Source organism: Camelus dromedarius, chromosome 9 (genome assembly GCF_036321535.1).
Source record: "Camelus dromedarius isolate mCamDro1 chromosome 9, mCamDro1.pat, whole genome shotgun sequence".
NCBI lineage: Eukaryota > Metazoa > Chordata > Mammalia > Artiodactyla > Camelidae > Camelus > Camelus dromedarius.
The window spans coordinates 51244401-51264124 of NC_087444.1; the positions used below are offsets into that span (position 1 = coordinate 51244401).

Below are 19724 nucleotides of genomic sequence, written 5' to 3' on the forward strand. Positions count from 1 at the left end.
CGGCGTGCCGCCACTTCCGGTCCCGCCCCCTCCCGGAACGCCGGCCCCGCGCGCCGAAAACATGCTAAAAGAGGCGCACATCGCCCGTCGTGCACCTGCCCACTCCCCAGCCGGCTCCCCAGCTTGCTTTCTCGGGAGGCACACTCAGCGTTGTGTGTGTGCCCAAGGATGATCCCATGTAAATCACGTCCACTTGAAACGTTGTAACTTTCAATTCGAATTGATTGTAGATGTACACAAATGTTGCAAAAATATAGAAGGAAATGTCCATGTACCTTTCACCCAGTTTCCCTTGTAGTCGTTTTACACAATCACCATTCAACCATAAAAACCAGGAAATGAACATTACTGTTATCTAATCTATAGACTTTCACAAATTTTGCCAGTTTTCTCACTAAGGTCCTTTGGGTCCAGAATCCCACTTTTCATTTGGTTGTCATAGCTCCTCAATCTTTTTTTTCCCCCTTTGAAACTCTGGTACTTTCAAAAAGTATGGGTCCATTATTTCGTAGAATGTCCCTCAGTTTGGGTTTATCTGATGCTTTCTCTAGGTCAACGTTATACATTTTTGGCAGGAAAACCACAGAAGTGATCTGGCCTTAGTGACACAAGACGGTGAAATGTTTTACGGCTGGTGATTTTGGCCATGATTTCTTGAAGGTGGTATCTGCTGGGTTTCTCCACTTTAAGCTACTATGTTTCTCATCAGTAATAAATGCCTGGGGGGAGTTAATTCTTCATTTATTAATTGGAATTCTGTACAAAAAAGCTGCTCCTTCTCCCTCATTTATTTATTTATTCAATTATTTTTTATATTAGTATGGACTCATGGCTATTCAATTTTTTTATGAGTTATAATCCAATAATATCACATATTTTGTTGCTTGAATTTTTTTTCTCCAGATTTAGCCATGGGGAGCTAGCTCCTTTATGTTGGGACTGGACTTGGATTTGACTGTAGCTTGCAGAGGGAAAAAATTTCCCCAGCTATAAAGTCCAGCAATGCTCTCAGACTCCAGGAGGGAGTTCAATGTCCATTCAAGTCAACAAGCATTCGTTGGGTGCAAAGGGCAAGGCCCTGGGCTGACTGTGGATGGGTAGAGGGCCTAATGTAAGGCAAGGGCCTACCCTCAAGCTCCTCTTGGCTGGGCAGCAAGGGCTGGGGGGCTGGAGGTGGGGGGTCAGACCCCTGGACCCCTAGTCCGATGCAGGGCAGATGGAACTGTGTTTCCGTGTGTGCAGCAGGTGAGGGAAAGGAGAAGGCAGGTGCCCTGGCCACTGTGGTGGAGACAGAAATGCAGGAACTGGGAGCCTGCTGCCTAAAGCTCTTTCTCTGACACAATCCCACCTTTTATTTACTCACTGAACAAATATAGTTTGAATGCCTACTGTGTGCTGGGTATTACTTTAGGCACAGAGATACATCAGTGAACACGACAGACAAGGTTCATGGAGCTGACAGTCTAGGGGGAGAAACAAACAATAAGCAGGGAAAATCCTTTTGGAGGGTGACACGTCCTTTAGATGTTCAGAGAAGGCCTTGCTGAGGAGCTTGTGTTGGTCCCGAGCTGGGCACCGAGGAGGCAGCAGCGCTGAGGTCGTGGGGTGGGTGACTGGGGGTCGCTATTCCAGGCAGGGAGCCCGGAGGATTGCGAAGCCTGTGGCTGGAATGAATTTAGGGCGTCTGGGGAGCCTGCTGCCGGAATTTGCTGAGGTGGGGCCCGGGCAGGGCCGGGCTGTAGAGCGAGGTTGCGGGACCGAGTCCGCTGGAGTGAGGAGTTTGGGTCCTACGCTATGCCCGGTGGTTTCACATTGCGGAAGAATTGTTCAGGCTTCTGTTCTCAAAAGGTCGTTTTGGCTGCTGCGGGGGGTCTGGAGCAGGAGGGTTTCAGGTCAGGCGCCGGGAAGCCAGCTAGGAGGTGGTTGAATTTGTCCGGGCCGGAGGTGTGAGAACTCGGACCCGAAACAGTGGATTCAAGCTTTGTCTGAGTGTACCTTCACCAGAGTGTGCTGACGGATTGGACGGGACGAGGGGAGGAGAAACCGATGTCAAGGGACCCTGTCAAGGGTATCTTTCCAGGCTGGGGCCTGAGCCACTAGGACCTAAAGAGAAGCCGGCTGGTAGCAGAAGATTCTGGATCTACTCAGCAAGCCCTGGATCACCTCTGGATGGTACTGGGCACCCTACCCTGTAATAGACACTGGGGGTGATACTGAGATACAAAATGCACCTCCCAGGTCCATGAGAGCTTATCTTTTCATCAAAGCCTCTCCAAGGACAAGGGGGAAGGGCCCATTTTTTTTTTTTTTTTTGAGGCTCCCAGTGTTTTAACAAAGAACTTCAAAAACCATCTTATAAACCTTGTAGTGTATTTTTTAAATATTATGTTCAATGCTTTTAACATACACTCCTCCTGACCACAACCAGCAATAGAAGAGTTCTACTGTACTATAGTGGTGTCTTAGGGGAACAGGTCCACATTTAAGTTGCTTGCTTTTGGGGGGTTTATTTATTGGAGGTACTGGGGATTGAACCCAGGGCCTGGTACATGTTAAGCAACATTCTACCACTGAGCTAGCTATACTCTCCCCCTACATTGCTTGATGAACACCTTCTTTCAATCCTGTCTAGTCTATCCTATGATGGGACAGTAGCCCATTTGGGAAAGCATCACAAATATAAATGTGAGGTCTTCTGTGACCAGGTCACTTTCCTGGCTCCTTCTTTGACCAGCTCCACATCTACTACATCATTTATCCACTTGGCACTTACTAAGCACCTGCTGTGTGCTGGGCACTCTTTTGATTCACGGCTACATCAGTGAACAAGAGGCACAAGGCCCCTGGTTTCAAAGAGCTTACATTCTAGCGAGGTAGACAGAAAACAAATAAGCCCCCAAAGTGATAAGGAAATCTAATAGGAAAATATGTCTAAAAGGCTAGAGATAGGAGAACATTAAGGAGGGAGGTCTGGGAAGGTTACCCCGAGGAGGTGGTGTCTGAGCTGATACCTGAATGAGAACTGCCATGCTCTGCAAGGAGCTTGGAGAAGAAGGTTCTCAGTAAGAGATTAGGACTTGGGGCAAGGACCAAGGTAGGGAGGAGCTTCCCAGTTTCTGGAACAGAGGAGGAGACCAGACATTGGGATGCAAGGACTCAGCAGACAAGATGGCCAATGAGGGGCCCCAGAAGTTAGGAGAACTAGCCCCAGGAAATTTACTCCCACAGGGAACGTGTGGTCTGGAAGGGGGAGGGACGGGAGGAGTAAGGTGTGATCACCTCTGCTTCTTGAGACGTGGCTTGCCCTTCAGGCCTCTGCCCCTTACCTTGGGCACCTGCCCTACCCTCTGGTGCTCCTTCTGGCCTTGGGCCCTAGACCCTACTGGGAAAGTGGTGAAAACAATGAGGAAATAAGTCAGTTTCTCCAGAAAGGTTACCTCACTCCAATGGCCCTCCTCCTATACACAGGTTGTTTCATCATATGCAAAGGGCCCTTGTCTAAACTAAATTATAGCTTTGGCCACTCCGGGGATGAAAGGAACACAGGGCTGGAAGCGTCTGTTGCCTCTTTGGTTTATTCCTAGTCATGTCCTGGGCTGCATCCTAACTGCAGTGATGGTCTTGCCACTGAAGATGTTGCCAGTGCATGTAACCGGAGTTCCAGGTTTTCATCCTGTCCCAGAAAGAACTCAGAGACAAGACGTGGAGATTAAAAAAGTGAAGTGAGGATTTATTAAGTAATGGATAGTACATTCTCAAGTGGAGAGCAGGCAGGCTCAGGTGAGCAGCTGCCCTGAGTTTTTTGGCAAGTTGGTTACATAGAGTGTAAAAATAAGTGGGCAGAATATTCATTAGGGAGGGAAGGGTCTGGGGTCATATTCCCTGATTTTTATCCCAACTCCACCTTCCCAAAGGGAGGAGGGATTTTTGTCCTTGTTTAGTCTGGATCAGAAGTGTCATGGCATCGGTGCATGATGGATATTTCTAATCTGCAAGGCTAATTTTATTGAAATGAGGGCATAATGAGCAAAAGGTTACACTGGAGATTCCTGCTTTTTCCCAACTTTCTTTGTTGGCCTCTGGGCCACTTATCAGCCCAGAGGTTCCTGCTTTTCTTTCTCTGCCCAGGAACCCCTGATGCTTGCATGATGTGTGATTTCTTGCATTTGGCCTGTGCCCCTCCTTTCTGCCCAATTCCGGCCGTTTGGTCTGTGTCCCCCGTTCTCTGCTCATATCTAGGTCTCTGCCTGCTCTAACAAATCAAGTGAATAAAGTTCAGCTCTGTCCTCTTCCTGGCAGGAAGCTGGAAGGCCAGGGAACTTTCCTAAGACTGCCAAAGGAAGTCCAGGAGGGAATTCCCCTGGCCAGTCAAGGAAGCAGAGGTGAGTGTCCCAGAATTGGAAGGTGGCCCAAGTCAACGTGTGGCTGAGTTTCATTTATTTTGTGATGAGCAATTTGTGTTCTGTGAACACATCCATTTTCATTGCCTTCATTTCCATTTGGTTTACTTTGTCCTATAAACCCTTTATTAGTTTCCTGGATAAATTTCATATTTCTACATGGAATCACCCCTTTGAAACCCTCATCATATCTCTTTGCAGATGTGTATAAATAAACCAGGTTGGCAAATATATATATATATATGAAAGGTGAGGGGAAAAAAATCTATTTTCTGTTTGTTTACTAGGAATCCTGGTCTTCCTTATGAGCCCCTACTTGCTGGTTGATTAAGAGAACATAACTGTTTAGGCTTACCATTTTAAGACACTGGTTCATGAGAACCAACTGTCAAATTTTCAGGGATTTTGGGAGCCCGGTTGTTCAATGCAAGCATTATTAAAATTAAACTATATAAACTTTCAGTCAATTACGTTATATCAAAGACAAAGGTAATACTTAGTATTTATCATTTCCTAATTATTCACGACATTTTACTGTTATTTATACTTCTGAAATTATTTACATCTACTGTATCTGTAAGGTGGAGATACTTTCCAATGATTTCTGACTGCGCCTCTCTTCCCAACATTTTGGTAACTTGAAATCATCCAAGGTGGGGATGTTTACACCGCAAAAATCAGCAAAGGCTACAGATTAGGGCTTGTTTTATTGTTTTATTGATAGTCTAGAATTAAGAAATAAATGCAGGAAATGTTAATGATGCAGATTAAATCTACAAGTAAGTGGTGCCAGTAGCTATTATATTGTGAAGAGCCCAAAAAATGAGGAAATATTCTTTCAGTATTTGAAAATTATTCAGCAGAGTTATTCAGGTCATTGGCAAGTGAATGATAATCCAATCAACATGTGTCTGATATTTCATTTTTCTCTAACTCATTAACGTATAGCAAATGTCAAGTAGCAATCATATTGGAACTACACCCATTTACCAACCGCAGCTGCAGGATTGGAACTAAGCTCATTTGCCAACTGCAACCGCACAGGTTCGTTACAGATACAAATATTTACCAGCACACTACTGACACATGCAGCCCCTTGCCAGGGTGCATGACTTGCAAGCTAGAATTTACTGCCCTGCACCCTTACTTTCCCTCCACAATGTCACTTTTATGTGTCTATGTCCTAGGCTGGTTCATGACAGCCACAAAACTGGCCTCTTCCCAGAGTTTTAAATGAGGAATTTGTGATGCCCTCTCTTACCTAACACATTCCTTCTCTCTTTTTCCCCGAAAGCTCTACTTCTACCATCACATGGCAAGTACAGTTGTGTCTCAGTTCAGAGGAGGGAGACTGGTTGCAGGGACCCTGCGGATACAAAATTCCAAGAATGCTCAAGTCCTGTATATAAAATGGTGTAGTATTTGCACATAATCTAAGCACATCCCCCCACATATTTTAAGTCATCTCTAAATTACTTATAATACCTAATAAAATGTAAATACTATGTAAGTACTTGTAACTACAGTGTAAATGTTATGTAAATAGTTTCGGATGGGAATTCTTGGAACCTTCTGGGATTTTTTTTTTCCCAAGAATTTTCTTTCATCGGTTGGTTGAATCCTGGTTGCGGAACCCATGGTACAGGAGGCCAACTATAAACCTTAGTGGCCTGGTGCCATGGCTGCGGAGTCGATCTGGAGTAGGCCCTGTAGGAGAATTCCAGAAACTGAGTCCACCAGATTTGGTTGTGACTTGTGAAAAGGAAGTGAGATGCGAGGAAACAACATAAAAGAATCTAGAAAATCTTCCCTCAAGATGACAGGCTAGTCTTTAAGTCTATTTACTTGGAGGACGATCCAATATTTATTTGAATGGCAAAAGCTGTATCTTGTTGACTGAAAAAAAAATGCACAACATAAAAGTTGAGAATTATTTAGCGGATTTTCTGAGGACTTCAAGCCCAGGAGACAGCTTCTCAGATAGCTCTAAGGGACTGCTCAGAAGAGGTGAGCCCATTCCTGGCAGAGAGAAGAGCTAGCGCTGGGACAGTGGCCCTTGGCACAGACCCCGCAGGGTGATATCCCCTGTCTCTTAGCCACTCAGGGCTGGATTTAAGCTGCTCTTACCTGTTGCCTTTTCAGCTTCTCTGATTCTGGGAAACAAAGCACTGGCAGCACAACTGAAAATGACGAGGAGGAGGATATCCTGGGTCCCCAAGCCTTCTGGTGGCCTTGTGAATCTCGGCTTGGATGCAGATGATGTCATGGTTTCAGGACTTAGCTATGTAAGTAGATGTCCTTTGCATCGAAACACCAGGATACTGAGTTGACAGGGTGTTCTCAGTGGTTATAAATTAGGTCAAAGAATTTTGTTCCATAGTTATTCAGCCTTTTTTTTTTTTTAATGGAACTCAGGCATTTACAATCAGATGAATCATGATCCTTGGTCAGGACACACATTCATGGTTCATGTGCCTATCTGTCTGTCTGTCTGTCTATCACCTATTTATCTATGTATTTACTTATAATGATATAATAAGCATCTTTAAACCCACCACCAACTCATCAGCTTGGACTTTGACAGTCACGTCCAGCTATTGGTCTTCCCCCATCTCATTCCCCAGCTCTCCCTACCTGAAGAAATCTCTGTTCTGAATCCTTTCCCACTGGTCATTTGCTATGCTTTCAAGAGAGTATTATTTACTCTATATGAAGTCCTAGAAATGATGTATCTTTTTTATTTTAGTTGTTTCTCACTTTATCAAAAGGGTAACATGTAATGTTTTGAGATTTCCTTTTTTACTTATTGATTTCTTTTTAGTAGATTTAACCTCAGAGGGTGACTTAGTCTCACATCCTGGGGGTGACTGACTATATCACCCTTTATTCTTTTTTGGGAGGCAGATAATTATGTTTATTTATTTATTATTATTTGTTAAAATGGAGGTACTGGGGATTGAACCCGGGACTTCATGCGTGCTAAGCCCAAACTCTACCACCAAGCTATATCCTCTCTGCCTCGCCCTTTATTCTTGTCTGCAGTGTTTATTGACAGATGAGAGCCCAGGGAGGTGGAGTGACCTGCCCAGAGTCACCTAGTGGATAAGGAACCAAATCAGAGCTGGGACCTGTTTGTCTTGACTCTTGGCCTGGTGCTCATTCCCTGCCTGGCAGCCTTTTATTTATTTTATTTTATTTTATTTGTCTTATAATTAATTAATTAATTATTTTGCGATGCAGTTGGTATATAGCATACTAGTTTCAGGGGTGCAATGTAAGGATTTGATATTTTGTATGGATTGCAAAAGGATCACTACAGTGTCTGTCGCCACACATAGTTGCACATTTTTTTTTCTTGTGGTGAGAAATTTTAAGATCTACTCTCAGCAACTTTCCACTATGCATTTGCAATTATGCGATACAGCGTTATTAACCACGGTCACTATATCCCATGACTTACTCATTTTATAACTGGACATTTGTACCTTTTGATCCCCTTCACCCATTTCGCCTACTCCTCCAATCCCCCACCCCTGCATCTGGCACCCACCAGTCTGTGCTCTGTATCTGTGAGTTCAGGTTTTCTGTTTGGTGGGGTGTTTTTTATTCCACATAGGAGTGAGATCACACAGTATTTGTCCTTCTCTGCCTAATCCCTGCAGCCTTTCTCTAGGAGGCTGGATGGGGAAAGATCCATCCTCCTTGGGTGGCTGGTCCATCACTCCCTCTGGACAGTATTTGTGAGGTCTGAAACTGATGCTCTTTTGGTTTTTCTTTCCCAAGAAAAGTTTCACTGTCAGAGACGGCTGCTGCAGCCAGCAGGTGAGGCAGCCCGAGGCACGGGGAAGGGAGAAGTACCATGCTGCCTGGAGAACCATGATTCCCTTCCGTCTGAAGCCAAAGTGAGTCCTGAGGGGAGATGAGGTCATACTCACCAGGACAGTGGCTCCCAGACCCTTGCACCCAGACCCCTCCCAAAGGTTACATAACCATATCCCAACACAGTCCTGTCACACACCACAGCCAGCACCTCCAGAGAAGCCTGAGGCACATCAGGGCTCATTCTTTCATTCATTCAGTCAGTCGTTCAGCAAGGATTCGTGGAGCAGCTACAGGAGCTGGGCACTGTGTTAGACTGTGGGTGGGTAGCAGTGAGCGAGATAGACAGGATCCTCACCCACCTTGGACCCCACATGGAGGAGAATGACAGTAAGCTTGTAAATAAATATGTGATTATGAGCTGTGTGAGGAAGTTGCTGTGAAGAAAGGTGGGGGCGTGAGGGGCAATGAAACAGTGACAATGTGACAGGTTCTGAGTGATACCGAGAACTGGAGAATGAACGAGATTTTCCTAGGCAAGAGTCAAGGAAGAATGAACTGGGCAGAGGGGACAGCACATGCCAAGGCCCAGCCTTGCAGTGAAAGGAACACAAGAGATATGTCTGGGAGCTGAGAGGGAGGCCATTGTCTCTGGATGGTCCTGTGTGAGCGTGGGCCAGGTACGAGATGAGGCTGTAGGTGGAGGCAGGTGCTCAAAGATCATACATGTCCCCACAGGCCACATTAGGTATGTTGGTCTTCATTCCAAGAGAAATGGGGAACCACTGATAGGGCCAAATGCCCTGTGATGTTACCCTTAAACTTAAGAGCTAAAGACATTCTATGTAGCCTTCTCTAGTAAACCATGGTTTAAAGTAACCATCCCCAAATGAGTTTCTAATTTATACATCCTTGGTTTCAGGGGCCATGCACACGTTCATTTGTTAATCCCTTATTGACAGGATCTTACCACTTCTAGTCTGATTCCTCAGCATTTCATCAGCAGGAGCCCGTTTTGTGTTTACAAGTCTCTCTTCTCTCCCACGTTTTATCAAGCAAACTGCATTTGTTTTCCTAATTTTTAAAATCTGAGCTCCTATCAATACTAGCTACATTGTAACCCACTGAATTGATCTCATCTCCACCAGGAACAAAGAATCTTGGTGCTTGAGTTCACCCAGGCAGCCTTATCTAGAGAGACACAGTGTTTCTGCTGGGCCTATCAGAATATCAGCCCTGGCGCGTCACTTCTGGCCCTACCTGTGCGGTCACAGATGGCCCCACACATCTGCTGCAGTGTCTCACCCTCCCTTCTGTCCCTCACACTCCAACATCTCAGGCAAACACGTGGCCAGCCTTGCCCAGAATATCCAGCCACGGTTGCTGGTGGCTGTGAGAATATAAAAATATGAAAAAGGACCAGAGTATGAAATAAAGAGGCCACAGCCAAAAACAAAACATCCCACCAGTTGGGCACTTTTGTTTACATACCTTTTGCCCCAAATCTTTCTTTCTTTGATTTATATATATTTATACTGAAGTATAGTCAGTTTACAATGTTGTGTCAATTTCTGGTGTACAGCACAATGCTTCAGTCATACATGAACATACATATATTCGTTTTCATATTTTTCACCATAAGTTGCTACAAGATATTGAATATAGTTCCCTGTGCTATACAGCATGAACTTGTTGTTTATCTATTTTATATCTATATCTATATCTATATCTATATCTATATATCAGTTAGTATCAGCAAATCTCTAACTCCCAGTTTATCCCCTCCCACCCTCCCCAAATCTTTTTTTAAATTGACTTTTCTTCCTGTTGAGACATACGGCATTAAGGGCACTTTTGAAAAAAGAAGTGGAAATGACGCACAATCTCAACACCCTAATCCGATCACTCTTTTCTATATTCTGTGTTTGTGAATCATTCCCAGAGATATGACCTTATCATTCTTATGTATTTACTTTTTATTTCATTTTTATTGTTTTTGTGGAAGTTACAGAAGCAAAACATAGAAAAATTAAAACAATGAGAGTCTCTTTTCATGTTCCTTTGCCAATCCTAACCCCTACTTCAAAGTCGATCACTATTAATGATTTGATATAAATTGTTATATAATTTGATATATATTATATATTTTATATATATATAGTTTTTTCTGCTTTCTCTTATTTCTTCCTTTCTTATGTAAAAAACTACTGAATTTCTTTTTGGAGAGGGAGCATGTAATTAGGTTTATTTATTAATTTTTAATGGAGATACTGGGGATTGAACCCAGGAACTCATGCATGCTAATCATGCTGTCTACCACTTGAGCTATACCCTCCCCTGGAATTTCTTGATTTGCAAGTGGCTTTTTTTTTAAATCTTATTTAATATTCTTAGAGCCCTTTCCATGTTCTCCATATGGATCAATTCTTTTTTTAGACACTTTTGCATTGTTTTCCACAAGTGTACAGGATACACTATACTTGTCTTCTTTCATTTTAAATCATTCCCCTATTCATGGATGTTTTTGTTGTTTCTAGTTTTTAACTATTGCAAATAATAGATTCTTAAAAAAAAAAAAGGCCTTTTTTGTACATCCAGATGACCACATTGCGGTTTTTACATAGTTATAATCCATCCCTTCCAAATCTTGCCCTTGACTTAATAGTCTGCCTCTGGAGCCTGCATCGTAAGTGTGACCACCTTGCCTGTGACTTCCCTGCTAGGTTTCCTGCACCACACCCCCTGGATGATGCTGGCCTGTTCTCCTACCTCATGGTGTCATGGCTCACCCCACTCATGATCCGAGGTGCACGGAATTGCTTGGATGAGAACACCATCCCCCAGATGTCAGTACATGACGCCTCAACCAAAAATGGCGAAAGGTAGTTGTGTTGGGCAAGCCAGTAGGGTTGGTTAAAGACCACGTCTTGGTGGATGGTGACCAGAGATGCTAAGAATATGGCAGTGGGTTGTGGTGGTCCATCCTCAGACAACTGAAAAATGTAAGTTCTTCCTTTGTAGCAGGAGGCCTCACTCTACTCTGGAGGTTCTTAACCTGGGGTTCATGAATCTCCTCAGATGATTTATACATTTTCTAAGTATGGGCTAGAGATCTTTTTCTGGAGCAAGAATTAACACCTTTTATCAGATTTACCTGGGAGCCCAGGACCTTGAGAAAGTTAGAAATGACCGCTTGTCCCCTTTGCTTTTTTTTTTTTTTTTCCTGGATCAGGCACTGATCTGGGTCACTGATCATTACATTGTGGGTTGGTGGCCCTGCCTCTTAATCCTTAGCTAGTTGTGTGATTAAATTTCCTGTACTGCCCACCTCACAAGGTGACAGGAAGAGCAAATGGGGAGGGGGGGAGTGAGTGACTTGAAATGTCCTGTACTCATGTTCCTCCCTCTAACTACTTCATGAGAGACACCAGGGTGTAGAAGGGCATTTCCCAAATGTGTTCCGGGAAATGGCAGTCCCCTAAGAGCCTCCCTGAAAAGAGCATTCGGCGGTCAGGGAGTTTGCGAACGATTGCCATGTTCTCACCAGGTCTCAGAGATTTACAAAGAAAATCAGTGGGGTGAAGGCACTGAGAAAATAGAGACTGGTTAAACTTTGACTCATTGCTTCTCAGACTTATTCGGGAAAAAAAAAAAGTTCCAGGGAGCACCTCTTGGATAATGCCAGATTTGGGGGTTGGAATTGCACCTCTTACCAGCTATGTTGTCAGCCCTGTGTTTTTATATACAAAATAGTGAATTACAAAAAATTTATCTCACGATGCTTCACAGGATTGTTGTAAGAATCAAAAGACATAAGAGAGGCACATGGAAAAATGCCAGATACTAATAGGCGATCAGTTAAATGTTAGCTGGCTCGTTCTTTCCCTAACATGATGAGTGCCAGGTCACCTGAGTTACTTCTGTTCACTTCCATTTCACTGTTGCTGCCTTTTTTATTCTACAATTCACAATGCCTGACCGCCAACACTTCTGCAATCACTCCATTGTTGGATGTTTATTTGAAAAAGTAATTATCTGGGCATTCTCACCTTTAGAGGGGTTCCTTCCTATATGTTCACCATTGAACGGGTAGAGTTCTGGGGTGTGTCTTCCCTAACCCTTCCAAAGAGCTACTTTGCTTCCTCAGAGGATATACTGACAACCATCATCATCGGTTCCTCTCTTGGCAGCAGCCTCACCGTAGCTCACCACCATCATCTTCATCCTCATCACCATCATAATTCTTCGCGTCTGTATTGTTCTACAATAACAGAGCATCTCCCCATCCATGGCCTCCTTTGATCATCACAATAGGGTTATGAAATAAACAGGGCAGATATTATCTTCCCCGTCTTGCCAATGAAGAAACAGGATTAAGAGAAGGGAAATGACGTCCCCTGCATCATATAGCTAACGAATGGGCGAGGTAAAATTTGAATCCAAATCTTTTGAATCTGAGTCTAATAATCCTGGCCAGAAATGTATAGAGTTGCCAGGAGAGCTGTGGGCAGGCTGTGGAAAGCTTGGGTTTGTTTAGACCAAGTCGAATTGACCCTAGAGCTGTTGTCTCTGTGGATCGTGTTAAGTGCGGGGGTGGGGCTGCGATGAGGAGTGGTGGCCCCAGGGTTTGGCCTGAGTAATACCGTCCACAAGCAAAGACTCCCACACAGGCAGGTGTTGTGGGGACATTTTTTTGCTCTGTTCACTGAAGCCCAGACTTCTCAAGTTGTCTGGTCCACTTCGGTGAGCGTGGGATGGGGTCATTTTTATAACTCAGGAACAAGGGGAAGCCTGAACCTTGACTGCAGGTGAAGGAAAGCAGCACAGTAAGATCCTCCTGGCATTGGGATGAGCATCCAGTGCTGGAGGAGCAAAGAGTAGAAAGAGCGAGAACCGCTTGCCACGAGAGGCTGGGTGAGACTCGAGGCAGAGTTTGAGAACCAGACGCTGATAGGGCTGTTGGAGATCTCGTGCAAACAGTGCTGCTGTCGGGGCATGGGGGCACAGGGCGGCAGGACAAGTGACGCTATTCTGCCCACTGTGTTCTTGCTCACTGAGGGGCAGAAGCCTTGGGGAGGACCTGGAGCCCCTTGGCATAGTCCTTGATGTTTTCATCCTGGGCAATGGTGACTGCTTTCCAGACAGTGGAGCCGGACACAGGGAGGCAGGGAGGCAGGAGCCAGGAGGTCAAAAGGCAGATAGATACCAGCATGGTGCCTGCAGCTGACAGACTGGGTTGTGGATGCAAGGAAGGCATCCAAGATTAGAGCTCTGGAAGCCTTAAGCATCACAATGACTACTGTCCAGTCACCTCTCCCAGCCTCAAATACAATTCAAAATAAAAAAGAAGTGTAAAAGTCAACAAAATTTTCATTTTTTTCATGGTAACTTCTTTGATGCTTTTAAAAAATATTGTATGTTATATTTTTTTACCCCCCAAGGAAATGTTTTTGGTGTACTTGTTTTGCTGGTGTTAACACAAATATCCCAGCTGGGAATGTCAAAATAAGGGTACAGTTTTGGTTGGATGAACCAACACTGGGGCACCCTTTTGGGGACTTTGAAATAAATCAGGACACTTTTTGGAGGTCAGAGTTCTGGGTTATATAAATCTTAATTTGTGTACAAAAAGGAAGAGGGACATTATTCAAAGTCTCAGGCTGTTTCCTCAACTAACTGTATTTCAGGGTAACAAAATAGTTGATGAGGGAAAGTTGTCTTTTTTTTTTTTACAGAAAAATTCAGACTATTAAGTACAGAAAGAATGATAGAATTAGAAAAACCACCATTCTGCCAGCCCTATTGGCAGTGGGTCTCGGCAGTGGTTATCCGTGATGGGGAACTTAGCAACAAATGAGTCAGGTTAACACACCTTAACCCGCAGATCCACCTTAACATTGCTCAAAATGGGACACCAGACATTGTGCATTGTCTGATGTGATGCAAAAGGACGTACAGTACTACGTCACCTATTAAGAATTTTTGCCAGTTGACTTGAATTCTGAAATTTATTAAGCCTCTGGATCTAACTAGCCGTTTAATAGGAAATACAGGGCATAGGAAATTATGTTAGACAGCACCAGGGGTGCAATCAGTCAAATCCAGACTGTGAGAAATCCTGCAGGTTGAATGACTCAGTTTCTTCAACAAGTAAATGGCAGGAAAATGCAGAGGAAGGGAAACTGTTACAGACTAAAATGAGATGCAAGAGGCCTGTTGGATTTGTCTTTTAATTGCCATGGGTAGACCTTGCTTGGATCTTGATTTAGGCAAACTGACTGTAATAATGTATTTCTGAAATAATCAGAGAAGTTTGGATTAAATGCAATTGAGGAATTAGTGTTATGATGTTATTAATGTATAACTGTTAATGAATAGTTATCAGTAACACTTATTAATTAATAATGATTAATAATAAAGTTATTAATAATATTAATATTAACAGTTAATAATTATTATGGTTACCATGGATTTTTTTAAGGCTTTATCTGGAAGAGATAGACACTAAAGCATTTATAGATGAAATGGTATCTCTGGGATTTTTTTTTGAAATATTCTAGCAAAAAAAAAGTGGAGGGGAGAGGAGATGAAACAAAAATGTCAAATGTTGATAATTCTTGAAGCTGGGGATGGATATCTGGGGAGACTCCCTGTATTCTTCTCTCAACTTTGGCTATGTTTGAAAATTTCTGTAACAAAGCTCCCAGACGAGGACATTTGGGTGATATGTACAAAGAGATTTCACTTGGCTCAATTTTACTCTTTTCAAGGCTTCGTCTCCTTTGGGAAGAAGAAGTCTCAAGGCGTGGGATTGACAAAGCTTCAGTGTTTCGGGTGATGCTAAGATTCCAAAGAACAAGGGTTATTTTCAATATACTTGCGGGCTGCTGCTTCTCGGCTGCAAGTGTGTTTGGGCCGGTAAGCGGCAGGTTCGGTGAGGCTGTGGGGACTTGGAGGTGAGCATGTTCAAGTCCATGCCAGGAAATGGGGATGTCTTTGTCTCCCAGCTGCTGCTCAGAAAATGAAGACCCTTTGGGGCAGTTAAGCTGGTATTAGTTAGAAGTGTGAGCTCTGTAGTCACCACTTGGGTTTGAAACTTGGCTCTGCTATTTAATTTCTGGGTGACTTTGGGCAACTTGTTTATCTCCTTTGTGCCTTTGTTTCCTCATAGAACCCCATGACACTCTCGGTAGTAGCTCTGTTTTTGTTTTTTGTCTTTTTTGGGGGGGAGGGAGGTATTTAGATTTATTTGTGCATTTTAAAATTATTATTATTATTTTAGTGGAGCCATTGGTGATTGAACTCAGGACCTTGTGCATGCTAAACACACACTCTACCACCAAGCTATACCCTCCCCCTCTCAATAGTAGTTCTAATGGAAATCCTCATGTGTAAATTGGAGAGCACAAAGTTACCTGCCTCGTTAGGTGACACTGAGATAAACACTTAGGACTCCACCTGGTTCAGCACGTATGAGCTGCTTTGAGAAACAGCGGAGCAGCTCTGGGAATGTTGGTCTCCTCCTTGTACCATGGTTGGGATGAACTGGTTCTATTTCCTATCAGTTCCTCAGCCCGAGATTCTGATTGCAGTCAGTGACTCTGGTTGTCCCCAGTGGGGCCACATGTTCACCGGTGGGCCTGCAGACTGTGATTGATTGACAGTCCAGCCTAGACTGCATGCACTGGGGCGGGTGGGAGTCCCCTTAGGGAAAAACCAAGGCGCTGTTACCAGCTGAAGGGAGAAGGGATACAGATCAGGAAGAAGCAACGGTTGATGATGCCACAGAGATAAGTGACTTGGGTGACAGTTAGCGTCCTGGATATTCCCCATTCGTCCCTCCAGACCCACTCTCCACCCTCGTCCTCACTGCCCCACTTGCGCCCCTAGTACGTGATGTGACCTGGATGGATCACATCTGTGGGGTCCCCTGCCTTTGGCTTCTGGTTGGGTTTGACCAGTGGGAGACTCCAACTGGAGGCTGGAGGGAAGGAGAAGTGAGGGCAGGATATTTATTGCTCTGACTGCCTCCCTCCCTGTCACTGGAGGTTGGTGACCAGACTTCTAAAACGAAGGGCCCTGTCTGCATGGCTTTGTCTAGTTTCAGTAAACTCACTCGCTCCTCTGCCCTTCTTTCTCTGCTGCTGCTAAGCACTAGGGTGCTTTTCCACCCCTGGCGGGTTTCCTGCCTAAATTCTACCCACACCTTTGTAAACAGTCAGGTTATTACCCTTGAATTACCCTGTTTCTGGGTGTCCTCTGTTCCCTGTCAGGACCAGCTACGAGGTGGTGGACATGGATTCAGATCTGGGTTAGCTGAATTTCTCAGTCTCCTCCAACCGGACTGTGACCTCCCTGAGTGTAGTCAGTTTCAATCATTCAGTAAGCCCCTTACATTGACTCGAGGACCTCACACACGGCCCGTGTTGGGTATGTGTTGGCTGAAAGCAGGATTGGGAAGGTGGGATGACCCAAACTCCTGTTTCCTTTTAGATGCTGGTTATACCAAAGCTCCTGGAATATTCCGAAGAGCAGTCGGGGAGCATTGCCTATGGAATAGGGCTTTGCTTTGCCCTTTTTTTCACCGAGTGTCTGAAGTCTATGGGTCTGTGCTCATTTTGGGTCCTCAACCAGCGCACGGGCGTCAGGTTTCGAACGGCCATCTTCTCCTTTGCCTTTGAGAGGCTGATACAATTTAAGTCTCTGACACACATCACTGTGGGAGAGGTAAGTGACTGAGGTTGCCCGCTGAGGCCCTAGTTCCCTCCTCCTCCTCCAGACATCGCTGTCCTGGAGACTAAGGGAGGGAGAAGAGGGAGTTGGAACAGAAGGAAGAGGGAGAAAGGAAATAGTTCACAGGGTGAGTGTTAATAACCATCAACAGGGAGGGTGTAGCTCAGTGGTGGAGCGCGTGCCTAGCGTGCAGGAGGGCCTGGGTTCAGTCTCCAGTACCTCCTCCCATCTCCGCCCCACTGCAAAAATAACCATCAACAATTGCCTCTAGGGCGGTCTGGGAAGTCAACAGTAATCCAGGGAGAGGCCAGTTGTATTCACAGCCTTAGGGAGGATTTACCTGCTCATTGATCCCCTGGTCTAGGCCCTGGGGATAAGCAGTGAACAAAAAGACACAAAGCCTTAGTGGAAGCTCCCTGGACACCATATCCTTGCAGACTACTCAGGGAGGAAGGGATGGGAGGACTTGCTAGCGCAGGGCAATCTGGGAGAAGCCAGGCTGAGATAACCTCCCTGAATGTTCACTTTTTTATTTGCAAAGGTGGGATACGTCCAGCTGATGGGCTATTGGTCAGTCCTTGCTCTGGCGTTCCTCACAGCATAACACAAACAAATACTGACAGAGAGTGAAGGAAGGTATTCCAACTATGACCTGGAGTCATGGGCGACATTGGAATTTTACATATTTAATTTCAATTTCCCTATTGCTTCACTGCTTACCAGTTGCCGGAGGAGCATGGATTACTTTTATATTGAAACAGACGTTTTAATTTTGGGAAAAGACAGCACCGCTTTGGCTTCTTTACCTTCAAGCCAAACGCCTTGGTGACCCGGCATTGGCAACTTTCCGGTCTCGCCTCCTCCTAGGCTCCCTCCTCTGGTCCTAGGTTGGCCTCCTTCCTCCGGGCCAGGCGGGGCTAAACCTCCAGTCCCCAGATAGACCAGGCATGCCCACTTGCTGGCATCTTTGCTCACATCACTGCCCTTTTAAAATCCCATTCATCCTTCCAGGCCCAGCTTAGATGTGCGCTCCTTCGTGAGAGTGTCTCTGGACCCCACCCTCTGCCCCCACTCCCCACCAAGCACAAATCTGGCTGCTCCACTCAGATAAGCCCCCTTCAAAGACATAAATCATTTCAGATTCACTATTCTATCCCTCAGAAAGCCCAGCATCTGAATTACACAAGACCATGTCCAAAATTATGTCTGCTAAATTAACCATTGCCACCAAGCAGCTGCTTTTTCTAACACAAGTGCTAGCCAGTGTAAGGTATTGTCATCATCATTACTGTTAATTCTTCACCATTTGATTAGTTCTGCGACCTTAGGCAACTTGTTCATCCTCTCTGAAGCTGTGGAGTAATAACAGGACCCACCTTGCAGGACTGTTGTCTCACAGAATTAAATGAGGATTAAATAAAAGAGCGTGTAGAAGGGGGCAGTGATTCATGTGTTAAACTGTGTCATTAATTTCTGTCTGGCCTTAAGCACGGAGGCTGCCCTGTCCTCCTGCACTGGACTGAAGTCCAAGGATCCGTGGCAGCCCTTCTCCCTGCTCATCTCAGCAAAATCATCACAGTAACTGCCAGGCATTGTCACAGGTGCTTTAGCTCAGTCGGTCCTCTGACTACCCTCTATGCAACAGTTTCTGTTATTGTTCCCACTGTCACAGGGGTGGAAACTAAGGCCAGGAAAGTGTATGAAACTTGCACAAGGTCACATGACTGGGGAGCCGCAGACCCTGGCTGCAGATTCCAGGTCCTAGTCCTGCCTTGCAATGGAGACCTTCTGAACGCCTCTGTCTTAAGCCCCTGCTGGAGGCAAGGCCCATTTTCCCCAAGCATCTTTGCGGAAACATAAAACAAGACGGCCCATTTGGAATTGGAGATGGAAGTACTTGCTCACATGAGGCTTTCTAGAGAGTTGCTTCCATAAATTTTATATTAAAATTAATTTTTAAAACACCTGAAGACATTCTTCTCAGAAAGAAAATATAGTATAGATGACCCCCTAGATCTGGTCCCTCCCCTTATGCCTGGAGGTGACCACCATTATCAGTTTGACTTGTGTAGTTCCAGACTTTTAAAAGTACATTTAAGTACACCTGCAAGTTACCCATAGAAAATATATTGTGTTTAGTGTGCATGTTTTTACATAAATGATACTACATTTTACATTGTGTTCTGCAACTTGCTTTTACTGATAGAAAATGTGTGATACAGCTTTGTTTGGGTGGGCTGTTCCATCAACGGTTCTACATCACTTGTGTTGTTTTATAGCTTTTCCTCCCCTCCTCATTATGTCTTAACTTTCCATGCATGTATAGATCATCCTCCTTCCTTTTCAGTGATGCTCACCCATAATTACAGCTTTTTCTTGGAAAACTCTCATTTTTACCGAGATATAATTGACATATAACGTTGTATTAGTGCAAACTATACAACATAATGATTTAATATATGCACATATTGCAAAACGATTACCATAACACATTTAGTTAACTTCCATTACCACACATAGTTGTACATTTTTTTTCTTGTAATGAGAACTTTTAAGATCTACTCTCTTAGCAACTTCCAGATAGAAAATACAGTATTCTTAAATACAGTCACCATGCTGTACATTACATCCCCAGGACTTACTTATTTTATAACCGAAAGTTTTTACCTTTTGACCATTTTTACCCATTTCCATCACCCCCCACACAGACCTTTCGATGTGTGAAAAGACAGTATTTTATATGTATTATCTCATTCAAATGTCACATCAACA

At 44.4% G+C, this 19724-nt stretch overlaps 1 protein-coding gene across 1 annotated transcript in view; it reads left to right on the forward strand.

The window, feature by feature from the left end:
• Window positions 1–6586: 6586 nt before the first annotated feature.
• The window catches only part of ABCC11 (ATP binding cassette subfamily C member 11), a 57600-nt gene continuing 44462 nt past the window's right edge, over window positions 6587–19724 (forward strand). The window contains exons 1-5 of the mRNA XM_010982624.3: window positions 6587–6685; window positions 8184–8302; window positions 10943–11101; window positions 14990–15137; window positions 16713–16946. Of these exons, the coding sequence (XP_010980926.2) occupies window positions 6587–6685; window positions 8184–8302; window positions 10943–11101; window positions 14990–15137; window positions 16713–16946 (759 nt within the window). The remainder of the gene's footprint in view (window positions 6686–8183; window positions 8303–10942; window positions 11102–14989; window positions 15138–16712; window positions 16947–19724) is intronic.